At 37.6% G+C, this 19176-nt stretch overlaps 1 protein-coding gene across 5 annotated transcripts in view; it reads left to right on the top strand.

Moving 5' to 3' along the window:
* Nucleotides 1-19176, top strand: part of STXBP4 (syntaxin binding protein 4) — a 66237-nt gene that overhangs the window by 25959 nt on the left and 21102 nt on the right. For 3 of the 5 annotated variants that reach the window (XM_057418527.1, XM_057418528.1, XM_057418526.1), the window contains exons 17-20: nucleotides 2980-3156; nucleotides 5275-5391; nucleotides 5901-5950; nucleotides 6704-6837. In XM_057418527.1, the coding sequence (XP_057274510.1) occupies nucleotides 2980-3156; nucleotides 5275-5391; nucleotides 5901-5950; nucleotides 6704-6837 (478 nt within the window). The remainder of the gene's footprint in view (nucleotides 1-2979; nucleotides 3157-5274; nucleotides 5392-5900; nucleotides 5951-6703; nucleotides 6838-19176) is intronic. The other 2 variants (XM_057418529.1, XM_057418530.1) reach the window with 1 other exon arrangement.

A 19176-nucleotide genomic window follows, 5' to 3' on the forward strand; every position in this document is an offset into this window, starting at 1 on the left:
AAACATAATTCAACTGTAACTACAATTTTTCATGTTGTTTAAAAGAATACCTTTGTTCCAGTGTTTGTGGTGGCTGGAATGTAACTTTGATAAACTTGAATTTATCCAAGAAAGAAATAGAACCTGGCTTTCAAAGAAATCTGTACCTTGAAATTGATTCTGTAAGGATTCAGTTGCTGTCATCCAGCCTGCAGTTTCTTATTCGTTGTAGTGGCTTCATACCAGATTAGGACAAATGGTCCCATCAGGCATTTGTAGACATGAAATATTAGCAGCTGCAGATTCCATTTCAGTTGCGTCTTCTTTCATGCAAGCAGTTGAACAGGACAAGAGAAGATGCTGCTGAAGCATGCTGTTATCCATCTGTTCTTCACTGGTGGGGGCCCCTCATCTGTATAAGAAAGATCACCACCATGCCGGCTTCAGTAACTGTAGGGTGGGGAAGCCTGATGGTATCGTTTCTTTTTGTGCCTCCCTGCTCTACAAACAGCTCTGGTTTGTCAGGAAATTTTGCTAGTTCAGTTGTAGTGTGAATAATCGTTTCATTGTAATGGAAGAATCCATTGTTCATTAATTATTCCTTTAGGTCTTTCACTGTTGAAATCTGGTCATACTTAGTCTGCTATTACAGAGAAATTAATATTCAACAATTGGGCTTCCAAAAAAACAATGGAGGAGTGAAGGCAGTTCTGGATTATAAGAGATTAAACCTTTCTCTCAAGGAGGTCTTGTTTCAAAATTAAGACCTCCCTTTTCATTACAGCAATTTTCCCATGACTTTTCTGATGCCAGTTTATGTAAGTAATTCCTATGTGTGCATTTTTAAAATGCCACCCTTTGTCAAGGCCTCTATGTTCATTTATATTAGTCCAATTTAATATCAGACCGTCTTTTCACTTTTGTCTCCGAGTCTTTTTCCCACCTCCAGCCTATTGCTGAAGGATACCTTCACTACCCCATCATCCTCTGTATCAGTGGGCCCAGCTTTTCTTGCTGCTGGGTCACACCATCTCTTACAGCAGCAAGAAGGCACCCTCTACCTGGGCAGTGATTTTGTCCTCTACCTTACAGATTCCTTCACTTCTCCGAAGCCCCTGCATTCTCTGAATTGCTTCTAGGAGGAAGAACAGCAATGAGCAGCTTGCAGGAGGGCTGGATTGTTCTGGTGGTCTTTCATTGGATGATTTCAGTGATAGCCTTTTGCGCTGCTTTTAGTGCTGTGCAGACAGACAGCTCTCTAACAACCTGGATAACAGACAGACATGCAGTGATAAACTGTTGAACAGTCTGTGTTTGCAGGTGGAGGTGCGTATCATGTAGAATAGGCTCATCTAATGCCTTGTGCTTCCAAAAGTAAAAAGAGGAAAAACATAAGTCATTATACTTGCTGTCACATTAAAGGTTATTTAAATATGTCCCTTATCACTTGTGTGCCTATAACAGAAACCTCTGAACTACATCACACCAATGTGACGTGGATTCACTCATGATGTTGCTGTTTGCTACATGTGTGATGACTTGTTTTATGCTTAATTTTCTAAGAGACCAGAATGTCCCTGGCAATCATCCAAATAGGTATTATATTGCAAAACCCTCGTAAATATTAGGAAGATGATGGCCTATATATATGTCATTGAGATCAGTTTACTTACAGTTTGAAGGAAATATGTATTATTTAAGACTAACAGTGTACAGGTTAAAAACTTGTAGAATCTGAGATTGGTAGATCATTTTACATTATGACAAAGTATAGGAAAACCTGACTTGAAGGATGTTGCTTGCACAGAACAAATGCTTTTAAGTTAGGAAAGAATAGAATTAAGTCTGCTTTTGTAAGCTTCACTAACCTCTCTAGACAGTTATGACGCCTGTTAAACATTGTATGACTTTTTTGCCACAAAAATAGGAAGATTTGGTCATTCAGTTGTTTTCAGAAGCTGTGATTTCAGCACTAGTTTCTAGAGGGTTATTTCCTGCTTGTTATGGATTCATAGTGGGTTTACTTTTTTTCTCCCTGCCTATTTCTCACTAGTTCTGTTCCCAACCAGGATATAGCTTTGATAATAAGTCTACAATAGGTAGACTAGGAGTAGAATATTCACCTGAGTATCCTTCCCTGAAGAACTTGAAGAATTTCTAGCTCTGTGAATTTGTATATTTCAATTTATAACTTTAATGATTCAGAAAATTCATCAAAAGCTGAGGGAAGGATGGTTTACGGGTTTTGGTGCCGGTGCGCCTCTACGTCTGCACTTTTGATGAGCAGTTTGTTTGCTGTTTCCTAGTGTAAACTCATCTGTTCACCAGACCTTTAGTTTGACTTTCTAAATTTACAAAACAAAGTTAACTTGAATTAATAGTAAAATGAACTGAGCAATATCCTTCTCAAAATCAGATTTCATGACATTCAGGGATTACTTTAGCTGAATTCAAGCCAACAGTTTTTAATATCCTGATTTTTCCATACATTATTTATATATCATTTTTATCTAACACTCTTCTGTGATAATACAGGATAACGCTATAAGAGCAGGAACTAGGCAGAGAAATAGAAACCAACACTTACTTGAGAATAGTGTGGACTGAATATTTGCATTAGAACTCCACCTACATGATGTGTGAACTGTGAATTGAGTGTGAATTCAGGCAATAATAATAAAATGAAGTAACATCTCATGCTTTTTTAGCATGGAAATGATGGGCAGCTTAACAGCATCAGGTGTGTTTCTATAAAACCTTTCATTCAATTAGATTTGCAGTAATCATAGAATTTGTGATTTAATTTATTAGGAAAATCATCTCTCTCTGTAAATACCTATTCTTTGCTTGCAAATACTACACTTAAAGATCAACAACTGAACCATTTAACCATAAATATTAAAAGGTAGCCCTAATGCCAACTGCAGCACTTTTAAGCTAAATCTGTACTACTTTGTGAACTGGAGTTATAACTTCTCAATTAAATTCCATCACCTACAGGAAGCCAAGGCAGCTGTAGAAGAGACAAGAGCCCTGCGAAGTAGGATTCATCTTGCAGAAGCCGCACAAAGGCAGGCTCGGGGAATGGAAATGGACTATGAAGAAGTTATTCGCCTGTTGGAAGCTGAAATTGTAGAGCTGAAGGCTCAGCTCACAGATCATTCTGGCCAAAATAAAGTAAGCAAAGCAGCCACTGGTCATAGTTACCATGGTTTCCCTGCTGTTGTCATGTATCTTGTTTTCATTTTCTTTTCATCTGCTCTTCCAAAGTAGGTCACTGTTTGTCTTGTATTATTCAATAACTGGAATGGTGCGTAGGGAAGGGGGTAATGTGGAGCGTGTTGCGTCTTCCTTTATCCATATATCTTTGGGTTGGAAAAACAGGAGTTGGAAGCATATGTGGGTCATGGGTCAAAATGGCACATCTCAAACATTAAAGCATGGAATAGCTTCCAGGCTGCAAATTTATTATCTTTAAAGACTATACATATACTTGTATGCTTTTGTATTTATATAAAAATGGCCTTCATGTATATGTTTGTTAGGCAAATAACAGTGTAAGATCCAGTAGTCTTCTGAAGTAAATTTAGATTTAATCAAGATAATGATTTAAGGCTACTAACAGTATCCTGCAGAAACAAAACCAAACCCAACCCACAACATTTTTAATTGAGCCTCATATTTTCAGACCATTTCATCTCCACTGAGGCATTTCAGAACACTCTAAGGAATAAAGTGTTTGAGGCCTTTCTAAACTTTTCCTCATAATTGCAGATCCATTTTCTACGCACAGTTTGAACAAGTGCAGACAGGTTGGTGTTTGTGTGTTTACCTTGGTTTCTTCATGGTACGGGGGTGTGCGTATGAATTGATGAAGAAAACCTACTGAAACATCATCTTATTTCATCATGAGAATTAGTATTGAAAGCTAAAACTGAACTCTGTGATATACAAGCTTGCCAAGAAGTGACATAGCGAGTACTTGTAGCTTCCAGGGAGGAATTCCTCTCATCTAATCCTCAGTGTGTGTGATGAGATGAATCACACCCTAGTTCTTCTTTCTGGGTGAGATGCCCCATCTTTAATGTCTGGTATTTTCGAAGCACTGTTTGTTTTCTAGGACTTGAATAAATACCAGAATTTGAAGAAATTCAGAGCATGTGGGTTGTTTTCTCAGCGATTTGGTTTTCAGATGCTAGCTTGAATTCCTGAAATTCTGAATGAGCACTTGAATGTCTGAGTTGAGGTTTGATTCTCTGCACTTCTTACTCAAAAGAAGCAGTATCAAGTAGGTAGTGTACTCTAGGTAGTGTCAATTCTGTGGTATGCTCTTTTTGGTATAAAAGAATAAGGTCCATGTGAGGGCTTGCCAGCCACTTCTCCAATAGTGGCCAGTGAGATTGCAAAAAAAAGGGTGTTTTAATCCACAGGTTCTTTGACATTCAGAGTGATCATGATGTTGCTGCTTTATATAGTGTGTACAAACAGATGTGTCTACTTGTTTGCTTCAAGTAAAGATAATGAATGGGGTTTTTATGAGGATTTTATAGTAGATAGTGGGCTTTCAGACAAGATCACCTACAGGGATGTTAAAGTTTATTTTTAATGGTAGTGATATTTTCTTTAATTTGGAGAGTATTTTGGTGTAAATGATCTGTTCAGCAGCCAGCTTAGCTAAACAAATATGCCCATATACATGTGAAGACTTCACTCGTGGTCCTGTTGCACAAACAGTGCTAGGAACTCAAGCTGAAACTTAGAGCCTCCAGAACTTAAGCTAATGAGGCTCACATTCTCTGTAGCTTAAGTACAGAGAGATGCATAACACTGATCAATAGGTTATACAAGTGCATGTAGAGAAATACTAGGGGGTAATTTTCTCCAAGAGATGCCATAATTATTCAGTTTCCCAAAGGATGTACAGATACAAACCAACAGACTGAGTTTATTCACATACTGGCTATTTACGCCACCCTGCTGACAGATACTGTCACCATTATCAGGCTGGTGTTTTTGATCCATTCATGAATCAGTTCAAACTGAAGTTGCAGCCCTGTCACTGCTGTTAGCTGCCAATTTCAATTTACCTTTGTATCATTTGCCCAGAGCTGTTGCAGTGTGGGAGCTGATTTACTAGCAGATCACGTACACCTGCCTCAGGAGCAGCTGTGTTTGTCAGGAACATGGAAAAGTGTGTGTTAAACATTTCAGACATCCATTTCCATTCACACCGTGTATCTCTGTGAGCCTCAGCAGAGAATGATTAGAATAAAAGCCTTAAAATATCTTTCCCAGGATAATATCCAAGACTTGAGAAAGAGAGTGACAGTGCTTGACTGCCAGCTGCGGAAATCGGAATCGGCTAGGAAGACCTTTGAGGTGGCTACTGAAAAATTACTCCAGTTTGTGGAGGTAACTTTGCCTTTCCTTTCTTGAAGTATTTTATTTGGAAAACTTTTGTGTTGATGTTTCTGAGTAAAGGACATAATAAACTGACTAAAACTAGTTTGCAGAGATCTCTTTATTGTTACAAATAAAGGTGGCACGTAAGTGTACAGATCCATGTAGGAATTTACTTAATCTTTATGGTTTGCTCTTCTACACAAATGAAACGCATCAGGTAATTTTTTTTTTTCACCTAAATTCTCACAAACCCATCAATTTCTGAAGTTTCCCAGAGGCAAAAGTAATATTTGATAATATTTTGAAGTGTTATGGGAACTGAGTGATGTTGTTATATTCACTTCATTTAAAGTGGCTGTAATATCTTGGTTTTTACTTTTACCCTTCTAGCTGGAAGAGGCTAGAATCTTTAATTACAAATCCAATCCCCCTCACCCAAGTAGAACATCATATTATAAGGTATTAACTTTTTGACTGTGGTGGTTTATAAACTGTTAACTTTTGATTATGGCCAACAGATCGTGCATGAAGTACTGTCAGATAACTCTACTCCCTCAACAGCTTTAAGGTAATGGAATGGCATAGTTATTAATATTGAACTGACAAAATTCATGTTGAAAAACTCTACCATTGTTTCAAATTCTCTAAAAATCATCTTGTAACTATTTTTTTCTCTACTTTTTGCTGTATGCTTCTGAGTGTCATCTTATTGGAAGAGAGGGAATGGCATGAATTATAAATGAGGCTTTCAGGATACAGCTTCATTAAAAACCTCAGCATTAAATTAAAGCAGTTAGTAATTACATAGCTATGGTTGTCTGGATGTTTCCATAAAGTAATTATAATGTGTTAAGGATTAGTTAAAATTGCAAGGAACCTTAATAGTGGGTTATAATTTTATTTTATTTTTAGGTTTGTCCAAGTGGTTTTGCATCATCCTTAATCCAGTAGCACATATATAAATTGAATATATGGATATCAATTTAAGTATGGTTAACAGCATAGAACAATTGGGTCCCCAAAAGCAGCGTCCCTTCTTAAATGTTAATATGAAAATCACTTTTAAGCAAGTTACTTTGTGACACCCACTAGTTCTTGATGCTGGATTTTGAGTCATGAATGTTGCTTGAATTGAACTTTCCTAATACCTTTATTGTACAGACAGAGCCGCTTCTGAGGCGAGCTCGTCAATTTGATAGTGGGAATCTTTTTTTGTTCATACAATGAGATCAAAACCGATCTAGAAACACAGTTTTGCTTTATTAAAAGTAACCATTTCTTTTAGAACCTTACAAATACATAGTAATTTTTGTTCACTTAGTGACAGAACGTCAACATTGTCTGCTAAAGCACTTCTCGCACGGTTGGGAAGGACTGGACCTACTGTCACAACAGCTCTTGCAGCAGAAGCCAGAGACCTTGCCAAGTCTGTCCGTGCCATTTTGGAACTAGACTGTGAGTGAGCATGTGTGTCTTTGTGTGCATGCCTGCATGTATACACACACACATAAATACTTCCTTTTTTCCATCAAATGTCCTGATTTAGCATCTTGCTTGCTGAGAGCAGTGTTTTAGTAGTCACCATGATTCAGTTTTCCTTTTTTCACTTCTGTTATTCTGCTTCCTTTGCCTTTTGCACAGTCTCTTTACTTTTGTGTTCATCAACAGGCTTTTATCTAACAAAGACCTGATGAAAGTGTAATAGTAAGAAGTTATTTTGATGCTGTTAATATCATTCATCACTCTTCCAAATACAACATACAGAGGACTTTCTGTAGTTCAGGGTCTAAACATCAGGAGGAAGCAGCACAAGGTATTCTAGAGACTTGGGTTTCCTTGTCTCAAAAGACATCACCTGCAACTCACTGGTGGGAATATTTACATTGATCTTGATGGGCTTTGAACAAAAGTGGTGAATGCAGATTAAGTCAACAGGATTTTGGAACATGAGCTTTAATAACTCAGTACCTTAAACCACAGTGAGAGAGATCCTTCTTTCAGGACCTGAAGGATGCATCAGAATGAGAAGACTTCTCCAAGTTCTTAGAAAAGCAGAGCATTATTGTTAAGGACTTTTTAATGTGAGTTTTGAAGTCAGGAAACGTCCTTGGGGAAACAAATCAGAAGATAGAGACTTTGATTTCAAACTGGATGTGAAATGGCAGAATAAACCATTGATAGCACCAGAGGGACAGGGCAGGTTCGGTGTCAGTTCAGAATGCACCTGCATCAAACTAATTAAAATATAAAGTTATTCTAGAGGACATTTTTTCCTGGAAATCTTAAAGCAGAAAATTAATGCCAAGGTGAGGAATATGAACATTTCCCAAATCACGTAGAGTTAGCACAGTTTCCTGGCTGTAACGCTCTATTTTCATATGGGCATGTTTACAAAACGTTGTTCTGCTGAATTTACATGTATCAAAGTATCTAAATGAAGACTTTCTTGCTGTAGGGAGTGAATGCAGCCTGCAGTTTCATTGGGAGATACATGTATATCCTCAGGTCGTTAACAGAAATCTGTTCCCATTGGTAAACATTATGCTAGCTCATGAGCAGTTACTGTAATACATGCATGCAGCTGCAAATCTAAAAAACAGCTGTGGCTTATTATATGATACCCAGTTCAGATCATCGAAACAATTGTATGTTTTGATTGTATTTACCTGTAGTTGGGCACAAGTGTCAGTTCTAATCCAGCAAAAACAAAACAGAAATGGTCTGACACATTACAAGAGTTTTTGGAAAGCTGGTGAATTATGGTTGACAATAATCTTTGTATCAAAGACTTGAATATCCTTTTTACCTTGTTTGAGAATTCATTTAGAAGGGACTGAATAAATATATTTGTAGAGGAAATGTTTCAAGATACAAAAAATGCCTTATTTGACAATGGTTAACTATTCAGTATTTCTGGCTAACTATGACATCCTATGGGGGAGTAAGATACAAAAATTGCTCAGAAGGCCCCAGAATATTAGAACTAGAGTTACTGTTGGAAATAAAAGTAACAGTGGCCAGGAGAGGAGATAATTGGTTTTCCATTAGTGACAGTGGTAGAGTTCTGTCACATTGAGTCGTTTCTATCACATTGCACAGGAAATCGTGCAAGGAGAACTTTTAGTTCTAAATGTGGCTGGATTCTAACATCGTTGTGTTGCATGTAATAGGTAGGATACATGTTAGAAAGCTCTGGAGCCACAGCAGGGATCCATTTTGTGAACCTGAGAGTTAAATATAGCTCTGCAGAGAAGGATTTAAAGATTGAACGTCATCCTTCTGAGTTCATTCTGATTTGGAGAGTATTACAGATAGATTTGGGCTCTGACAAGCTTGTGTATGAGATTAAAGCTTTAAACCTTGCTTGCTTTCTCTCTCTGTCCTTCTTGCTCAAAATATAGTAATTAAGGCAGAGTAACTGTTTAGTAGCATTCTGTCTGCAGTCTTCTATGCCAGATTCTCACAAAATGTTTCCTGTATGATCTTCCATTTTCTTCCAGATGGGCTGTCATAAAGAGGGGGCTCTCAAGTATGTAGCATCTCGTAAATATCATACATCAAAGAGAAAAGTACAATAGACTTTACATTGCAGACTGAAGGAGGTTTTTCTTCTGCAAAGATGCCCATGATGTAATAATTTCTTAATAAGTTCTTAGAGAATTGAAATTAATATATGTGAGATTGCTAAGTGCATGAAAATATACAGCTGGGCAACCATCTTACCTTCTCAGTAGAACTTCTCTTTCATTAGTTGCTTCATTTTCTACAACACCAAGTAAAGGAGCCCCAACCAAAATACCTTTTGATTCATTTACATGTGAAACAAATCTAGATGCAAGGACAAGGTTGTGGAGTGTTCTTCCAAAAGGAAACTGCTTCCCTTCTTGAAGATCATGCTTGAGAACCAGGTCCAAATTACATATTTATTTATTAGCCACCCAAACTATCCTTTTCCATCCATAATAGCACAACATTTTGCCCAAGAGGTTTCAAGAAGTTCAGTGTATTCCTGAAAATCTCTAAGCACATATTGCCTTGTGATAACGCCGCAGATCAGTTTTCAGCTGTGTAGGTTGAGTGACAGCTATGTGAAATCAGTTTGGCAATTCTTCAAGTAAGGATTCTGTTAAAAAAAAACAACCCAACCAAACCAAACTTGTTTTCCAGTGCTTACTACTACAGGATCCTCCAGATCCAGAAATGCAAATAAGAAAGTAACAAACAGAATAATAATCAAGCTCATCCCTTGAAAGGTTCATCCTTCATCTTCTTGAGAGGTTGTAAGCTATTTTTAGAAACAAAGTCCTGAGAGGCCTTTCTGCTTTGTAGTATATGAGCATCTCCTGAAGACATAAAATTACTTTCATCATACAAAGGGTAATAATGCATCAGTGAAAGAACTGTAGCATTTAAAAGTAGTTGCTGGCTGCACTTAGTAGACCATATGGTGCAAATCATGCTAAAAAAAATTGAGAAAGCATTTTCTTCTTTCCTATTACAAAATTAGAAAAGAAATATCCTTGGTACTGGTAATGGCCAAAATCTGATTAACCCTGGAACACGCTTATCTCTTCATAAAATAGCAGGCAATCGGCATTTTGAAATGTGCACTAGCATAATGCAGCTTTCAAGTATTTTGACTGCTGATTTCCTCATTCTGCCTCTGAAATTTCTATCCAAGATACAATCTTGCTCTTGTTGATGTAATCCCAGTCATCAGTATCCATTAAGTGCTATGAAGCCTCTTTCTCTGCTCAGCAGGAACTCAAGCACTGCATCTTGAACTACTTTTTGCCCATATGTTCCTTTAATCTGTTGCCAGCCTGGGATCTGACACACGGCAGTCATGCTGAAGTCCTCTGAAATGGTCTCCAAATTAATATAGCTTCCAAAGTTCCTATTCCCTTACTGATATTGTATCACTTGGGTGACGTGGTTTAGGGTGAGCTGTTCCTGCCCATGGCAGGGGGTTGGAACTAGATGTGATCTTAAGATTCTTTCCAACCCTAACTATTCTATGATTCTATGATATTGATCTTGCTAGTCACAGTAGTTACTATGCCTTTGATTATGAAGATTCTACAGGCAGAAGATTAATTATCCAGTTTTTGTATTACTTTTCTTTGTATACCACCTATCTATAAAAAGAAGGCGATGGAAGCTGCTGGTGGTAGTGTCCATTAGTGCTTGTTCTCTTGATAGTTAAGTTGCTTTTGATCTTTGTACCAAAGTCTTAAGGTCTCAGGCTGAAATATGCAATCTACCCATTTCTTCAGTTTAGTCTTTTAAACTATATTATAGTCAGTTGCCAAAACCATTGCATGTTTAGCAAAGTGTTAGTTGTCCCCACAAATTCTTTTGACAGCGTAGGTGAAACACAGTTAACAAGGTAGAGCAGCAAGTCTTCACAAATACCAGTTTTGCTATTTTGAGAACTTTTAATCTTAATATCGTTAAGTATTCATCTTTCTTCTCTATTTATTTGTTGTTTATTACAACAGAATTAATGCCATATAGACTTTTACTGGTTTGTTCCTGAAAAACAGTGCTATATTTTGTACAGATAATTGGCTGTAGTTCCGCATGAGAGTTCTGAAGTAGTTGACATACAAGTGTGGGCTTGTCCCCCACTTTTTGGTGTTTGCCTGTACAGCGAAATCCAGATGTAGTTGTAGCATGGGTAGGCATACCCTGGCTAACTTGACTTCTGATAATTAGGCTAATGATATTAAAATGCACTTGCAGAGGCTGAATATCAAAATACAAGTCTTCTGTTGACCCCAGGAATATTGTCTGGTTGCCAGTGGTTGCTGAAACTCACACTGCTGTCTTTTTATACTTCTAGTATTAGAAAGAGAAGATTATTTCCTGCCAGATAATTTTTGTGGGGACAGAACTGCGTTGGGAGGGTAGCATACCTTCAATATTCTTTCAGCTAATAAACTAGAACTGTACCTTTACTTCCTTTCTCGAAGAGCTGCTCAGGAAGGAGCAGCATAATGGTAAATAAAGAGATAGATTGTCTGTGTATTCATGGTGCTGGCAAGGCCATAAATATTTCAGGGGATTATTGAAATCAGAAGTAGAAGGGACCTATTAAATAATACAGTGTACATCCTGAACACATCTGTACAGCTCCTCTTTCTAATAGTTCCCGACTAGCAAAAGAATTAAAATCAGTGCCACGTGCTTTAAAAAGAGGTTTTGTTTGTCAGTTAAACATTTTCTGAGACAGTGCTTCTATTAGAAAATACTCATTTGGTGAAATTAAAACTTCTTATTCCTTTGAAACTTTTAACAAAAGAGGTGAATTTTCCTAAAAGGGAATTTATCAACTTCTATCCAGTGGATGAATTCTCTGTTTTGCAAGTCCCTGAAGGCTGAACTTTTTTTCCTCAAAACAAACATACCTCAGGGGAGGGTCATTTCATTTTTGTCAAAAGTCATAATATTCAGTTATTAACAGAACTTTTTACTGCTGATTTTTTTCTGACTTGACATTTTTAAAAGAAATGTTCCAGAATCACGTCAGTAATTTTGGAATATGACCTGGTCATCTGTGGCTCCTACTTGCAGAATTATGTGGAATTCTGAGCTATGGGTACTGCAGTCTTACACCACAAAATGTTGGCACTGTATTCCTCATGTAGCATCATGGAGTTATAGCAGATGTTGTCATCTTCTCAAGAACATTGCTCCAAAATCAATTTTTCCTTACGGAAGAGCAGGATTTAGGTGTGCCTGTAGCATATCTTCCTGGCTTCCACTAAGTTCTGAAGACAACATGAGATGTAAATCCTCTTCCTTACGTGGCTGAAGCATCTCCCAGTTTGGTCTTGAAACTGGAATTTGGTTGCTTTCTTGTTTGCTCAGTCTCATCTTGTAAAGACATCATAAGAGTAAGACCAAATAGAGCAAGACACAAGTTTCATGCTGCTGCTGAATGCATCACTTGGTTTGGTCTCTGTGGGGCAGTGGTTTTCTGGTTTCCAGCTCTGCTGAATGGGAAACTTCATAGGAACTGGGATCACTTGTCTTCCAGTTCAACATGTGCTCCATCTGTATTGTAGGTCCCTGCTGTCAACTGTGCACTGTGAGTGACTCTACGCAGGAGCGGTGGCTAATTCACAAGCTGATAATTTGTCCAAAAATCACACTTAAGATTGCAAGAAATGTTCATATTTTTCATTAAATTGCAGTTACCCACATTTTTTCTACTGATCTGAAAACGTGGCTGGTGCAGCACAGGAATAGAGTTTGGGACTTGAACTAAAACTTGGTAATTTTCCTTTCATTCTGTCTTCAATGATGTAAACTGAGGATAACCCTTGTCTTAATTTTAATTGTCCCAGCACATAATGTCACATACACATGGGATGAGAAGTGGATCCCTTTTGCCCTGTAATATTGTTTGCCTCATTCTGCAAATGAGAATATTATATTACAAAATCGATAGCTTATCAGCAGCTCTTTAGATACCCTGCAAATCCAATCACAATAAGAAAGCCAGAGGTGAACAACTGATGTACTTTAATAAGAAATAAAATTCAAAGTTGCAATATAGGGAAAATGGATTCTATAACCACCAGGAAGAAAAAAATCCAGGCATATTTAATGCAGTTTTCCAAGGTCACAGACAACAATTTAAAAGCTTATTCTACAAAACTGTTTACATGCAGCAAGACTTTGCATTTTCTGCAAATCATTTAAATCTCCAATTTTGCCTGCATGGTAAATAAGAATGAAGGGTATTAATTGTGACAGTGTTCATAGAACGGCGATTCCAAAAGGAAAATCTGTTCAAGAAGTTGAAAATGTTTCATCGCAATGGAAGGGAAGAGTTCCACTTCAGACATGTAGTAGTAATATAATATTTAAAATACTTCCGATATAAATGAAATTAAAATGAGTGTGCATGGAAATTGAGTTAAAAATGGAGCACTGGACCTGTGAGAAGTCCATTTTTCAGTCTATAAATCCAATAGGATCTGCTTTATTTACATCATTTGTAAGCCTTGATTAGGATTGTTATCCCCATTTAAGTAGCACCTTTACACTGTCTTAACCTCTTGAAGTCTGCATTAGAAAAGGAGAATGACTAATTGCGAAGGGTAGACTTGAGAATAGAGGCAGCCATAAGGCATAAGCTCCATCCTACTGGGCTCAGTTTCTTGCCTTTTTAGTTTGAATGGCTGTATTTTGGTACTCTGTATTTATTGCAACCTTTTATTGCTGTGTATTTGATCTGAATTGGTTTTTTAATGCCTGGTTATCCACGTATTTCAAAGTAATTCAGAATTACAGCTGTGGTTTCCAAGCTGCAGTTTGTCAACAGCCACTGGACCACAAATCTCTTGCAGCCAATTTACAGCTTGTCTACAGAACCTTAACATTTCCATGTTCGTTTCAATTGCAGGGTTCATAATGATAATCTCTCAGAATTTTTGATCCCTGACTCAAACAAATGTGAGATCACTGAGCTAGAGCGTCATCACTGCTGAAATAGCAATGTTTAAGTGCATATCTGTGCTTAAAAGCAGTGCCTATAATGTTACCTAAATAAGTAAGGCCAGCGAAGCCAAATCAAGGTTGAGTAGTTTATTATTGAGGCAGTAGACAGCAATAAAACCTTTCACAGTTTCACCTTTGGCAGTGTTTTTGTTGTTTGGTTGGTTTTAGTATTAGCGGGATGTAAGTTCAGGCACTGACAAGCCTAAAAAAACCCTGTACTATGAAGCCTGTTTCTTTGGCCAGTACTGGTTTGGTTTTGTAATAAATATTTAGAAAGAGAGAAACAGAGGTTTTTTTGAATGTAATATAAGTAAAATATATTACTCCTGTGAAACAAGACCTAAAAATGCCTTGCAAATGGGAAGCAGCAGAAATGTCTGCGTGTGATGTAAATTATACAAAAGTTTAGGAAACTAGCACTTAGATGGTACTTTGCTACCAAGGAATCAGAAAAGATTTAGCCTGAAAGGACCTCCAACAATTCAGTAAGTCACCCACCAGCAACATGAATTATACCTACATTAATCCAAACAGGTATTTGTCTGGCATATTCCACAGCTTCTATAGGCTAACTATTCCCATCCCTAGTTATCTTTGCCATTAGAAAGCTTTTCCTTTGGCATAAATCCTCCTTATTGCAGCTTAAGCACATTACTACTTGCCTTCATCCCTATAGTTATTGAAAACATCCTGCTGTTTTTCTCTTTGTAGCAGCTTTTAACATATCTGAAGACCAGATCATCTCTACACTGTTTTCTGTTCCCCAAATTAAACTGATACCAGTTTGCTCTTTTTTTTCCCTTACACAGCATGTCTCCTAGCCATTTCATCACCCTTGTGTTTCTCTGAGTTCTCTCTAATTCATCAGAATTATATTGAGTTCTGTACTTGAGACCTGCCTGTTGGAGACAAAAATGGCATGATAAGTTTGTTTGCTTCAATATCTGACACACCAGCTCTTACATCCCCGAATGGTTTTCCCTTTCCCTTATAGCTTTACGTTACTGAATCGTATGAAGTTTGGGCTTTCCTGGACTTCCAAAGGCTTTTCTGCTGAACCAAGGGCTAGCTGGACATACCCCACTTGCTTCTGTGCAGCTGATTATTTGCACCCAGGGTAATACTTTGTCTTTGTAGACTTTATAGAATTACACCCTATTTATTTCAGACATCTAATCCAGTTAGCCAGGCTCTTACAAAATTCTAATCCTGGTTTCCAGTGACATTCCAAGAAATGTCCATTTACAAATGGGTTTTAAATCCTGAATTATCCCTGACCTCTCCTTATTTGGGCTAAAAGCACATTTTGTTGAATGTGAGCAAGGAATGACATGGTTTTCACGTAACTGGTCTTACTTGTGGGTATTGTTACAGGATGTAGAAATTAGACCCCACTTGTTTAATTTGATGTATGAGGGTTAGAGCATTACAGTAATTATGTACAAGCAGAGAAGCTAGATAAAAGGTGACACTAATAAGGACAGAATATAGCTTGATCAAATGAAGAATTACCAATTATGAACATGTTGCTAGCCAGTTTATTGGTGATTGAACATGTGTGTGATTTCTAATGTTTCACAGCAAGGAAAAAGCCAATTCAATGTCTAAAGCTTGTATATAAGACAGTTCTTTAATGTGACCTAGATTTCAGAACCCTGTTGTTGCTGGTAGAAAAGCAATTTATTCTCTCTCCATTCACTTACCTTTAATGAGAAAAGATGAGTCAGCTTTTGAATAGGCACTGTCTGTACTGACTTTCAAATCAAAACATTTTAATAATGAAAACCAAGTAAGTGATATTATTATACCTTAAAATGCAGATGAGCTATCAAGATTTGCTCATTAGGTTAATTTTCAGCATCTCTGAAGGAAGACTTCATTAAAGAGCAGACCTTTAAAATCTACGGACTTGTTTAGTTCATACTGTGAGCCCACTATGAAAAATGTAATTGACTTTGTGTCTCTTCCCATACAAGTTGTGCTTGGTTCTGGTAACTATGGAGACTGAAGTCAAAACCCTCTAGAAATTTTACTGGATGGTAAATACTTTCTAAATAGCCCATCAGCTAATTTCTGTTGACAAAATACTTAGAATTTTGGTACCTTAATCCTTCATTATAACGTGATGTTTTGACATGAAGGGGGAGGAATAAACCTTCCACACTGTGTAGCATGGAGATGCAGATTGCTCACAGTCAGAGGAAATACACAGGTGAGACAGGAATTGAACCGTGGGGTCTCAGTCTCAAGGCTGACACCCCTCTTCTGTCTTTTGGTCTTACTGAAGTACAGTTCAGACGTAGTTGGCTGGTTATCGGAAGGTGGGTAACCCCATGTCTCCGTGTGGGTATATGTGTCTGCATGCTAGTCCAGAAGAACTGTCTCATTATGTCAGGTACCAAACCTTAAAGCAACCATTATAGCATGGAGCTGAACCAAAGGAGTTGTGCATACTCTTGTGCAGTTAATGCTGAGTTAATTTCTATGGCTTCACAACTATGAGCATCCTGAGAGAGCTGGATGCAAGCTGTCAGGGAGAGGGGAACGATCAGACCTTTGTTTCGAGTGTCAATGTATGCTAAAGCTATCGGGGCTCATCTTGCCTCAGAGGGTTGGTGTGCTTTTCTGTCAGTTCCTTCAGTTGTCACATTTTTTCACTTCTTTTCAGTGGGTAGGAGTGAGAAGCTGAGGGCTAGCAGAGCTCCTTGGATATGGTGCACAGTGTGATAATTGAAATGGAAAGAAGTACAGAGAAAGTCAATTGCCAAGGATGATATAGGAAGTTTCTTAAAAGTATATTTTCAGGAGAATTTGCAAGAGGAAAACATAATTGCTTGGTGCTTAGGAAGGAGACCTACATGAGGTAGAAAACGTGCGTAAGTCTCGTACTAGATCTGTTATGCCATAAGCATCTTTAAAGGCAATCTGTAACTGGAAGTTAAGGACTGAGATTTTGCTTTGCATTAGTGATTGCTGCGGGTATTATGTTTGAATTCTTTACAGTTGAAGTAAAATGAATTATGATAATTTAGGCACATGGTGGATTATTTTTCCCCATCAGTTTTATATCAGAAAGGAAAGGCATCTATCCTAGTGTCTAAGAACTTTTGACATTCATTTTAAAATATGCTGGCTTTAAAGTCATGTCTTCCTGTAAATAAACCCCTTCTTTTACCTATGTGCAGCTACAGTGTTTTCTGTAACAGGCTAAAAGGATATCTTGCGTTAAGTACTTCTCACAATTCTTGTTTCAAAAGGAAGAAGTATGACTTTGGTCTGTACTTAGTGTGAAATGAGCTCAGCAGAGTAGTTCTGTGTCTCTCAATTGTAGGTGGTTCATGCCAGCCCCCTGTACAGTTTAATTTCATCATCAGTGCAAAAAAGTAAGGTATTACTTAGCAAGAAAGGTGTATCATGTAATACTACTGCTTTTTAAATCTCAGACAATTTCTGCTCAATTCTAATTTTAGTCATTTTAATTTGTTACCAATGAATGCTTTTAGAAAGCTTATATTTAACTATCACATGCGTCAGTGAGCAATGTGAGATGACAGTGATGGACGTGGGTGGGTAGCACAATAGATGGTGACAAGAGAAGTTGATCCAGTAAGGAAGGGAGGAGATAGATGGATTCCAGACCAGGGTAATCAGGAAAGCAAGAGAGTAGGACAACGGAGGAAAAGAGAAATGGTTTAGAGCTGGGCCATACAGTGAACTGTTCCAGGCTGTTCCTAATTACCAAGTCCCGGTGATGAATGCGTGCAGAGGCTTGTATTTCTGGAGTAAGAACACATTATTCCAGCCTCTCTTTAATGAGCTGAAAGTGGATTGGACCAACAGTCAGAACAAGAATGTTCTCAAGAGGTACTTCTATGAATTTCTTTAGCCTACATTTAGGCGTTTCTGTCTAGATCCCCAGTTGTGGACCGTAACGTTTCCTGTCCTTTCTTCAGCAGTCTGAAACTCCTCTCTGCCTTCATTATCCCTCACCTCTGAGGGCTTACACTGTCCTGACCTGATGACTAAACAAACATATTACATTCATGACTAAAGTAGCTGTAATGTTGGAGGATGTACTGCTTAATGGTATGTCAGGCCTCCCAAGAATCAATTGTGAACTCCTGGCTATCAGATGTGTGGTATGTGAAAAGGCATTGTAAGCCAAATGGGATGCATCTTGACTGTGTTATAAGTATCTTGAAATAATAAGCTTGTTTTTTTCAGTGTAAGTTGCTAAATAATTCCTTTTCTCAGAAAGGTGATTACATTATAAAAATAATACTCATTAGTAGTACTTTAAATTCCTTTCATGTCAGCATTTCAATTTCAGTCTTTTTTCAGCTTTTTGTATGCTAAAAAAAGTCCCTGGTTTCGCATCAGTAGCTGGTGTAGATGCTCAGATTCTATCCTGTGACAGCAGGTAATGGATAAGTCTTCTGGTTTACCTCTGGGCTAAAAGGAGGACTTTACCTTGAAAGAACAGCTTGTATTTGATGAAGCAGACAGCTCAGTACTTCATTTGCTGTATTCTTTTTATTCTTTAGAAGTCAGGATGTTTTATAGTAATGTTATTGTAAAGTATGTCCTGCAAGCTCCAGTGACTTCTGCCATTTCTGCATAATTAGTTGTACATGTTTGATTGCCATCAACTAAGCAGAAGAAAGTATTTTATTGCCTTTTCAAGTGCTGTGCTTGCTTTGTGCGTTCACTGCTAACCTCCTGCATGGATAAAAATAAGCATCCACTACACCTTTTGTTTCTCATTTTAATAACATTCCAAATTGGTTTGGGCAGGGTTTTTTTGTTGTATTTCCAATATCCAGCTTCTGAAAAGGTATATTTTTAAAGTAATGTTTCAGGAAGATAATAGTTTATCCTTCTTGAGGACACATAGCAGCAACCTCATTGCTTGGATGGCTGTAGCTCTCATTTCTGAAGAATTCAAGTGCACATGGTGGGCAGTTTGTTCTAAATTTGGGTTTCCTTATTGTTTAGGTAGGAGAGCAGTATGTCTACAGCAGTGTCTGATCACATATACTGATTGAGGTCATTCTTACTTTCTTCAATCAGTCAGTTGGCTGGTTATCGTTCATATATTACAGTTTTTGTTGTGTTCATACTGTTTCTAATTAACTGTGCCAAGTTATTCACGGACAAATGTTAGAGTAGAAAAAAAAACAACCACATTTATAACTGTAATTTCAAAATTACAATTAAGTTCTTACAATTGATCATATAATTTTTCAGCACACAAAGCAAATGATTTTATAGCTCTCATTCTGA

Source organism: Pezoporus wallicus, unplaced genomic scaffold (assembly GCF_028554395.1).
Source record: "Pezoporus wallicus isolate ANWC-B61680 ecotype Strahan unplaced genomic scaffold, APGP_CSIRO_Pwel_v1 contig_3710, whole genome shotgun sequence".
Lineage (NCBI taxonomy): Eukaryota > Metazoa > Chordata > Aves > Psittaciformes > Psittacidae > Pezoporus > Pezoporus wallicus.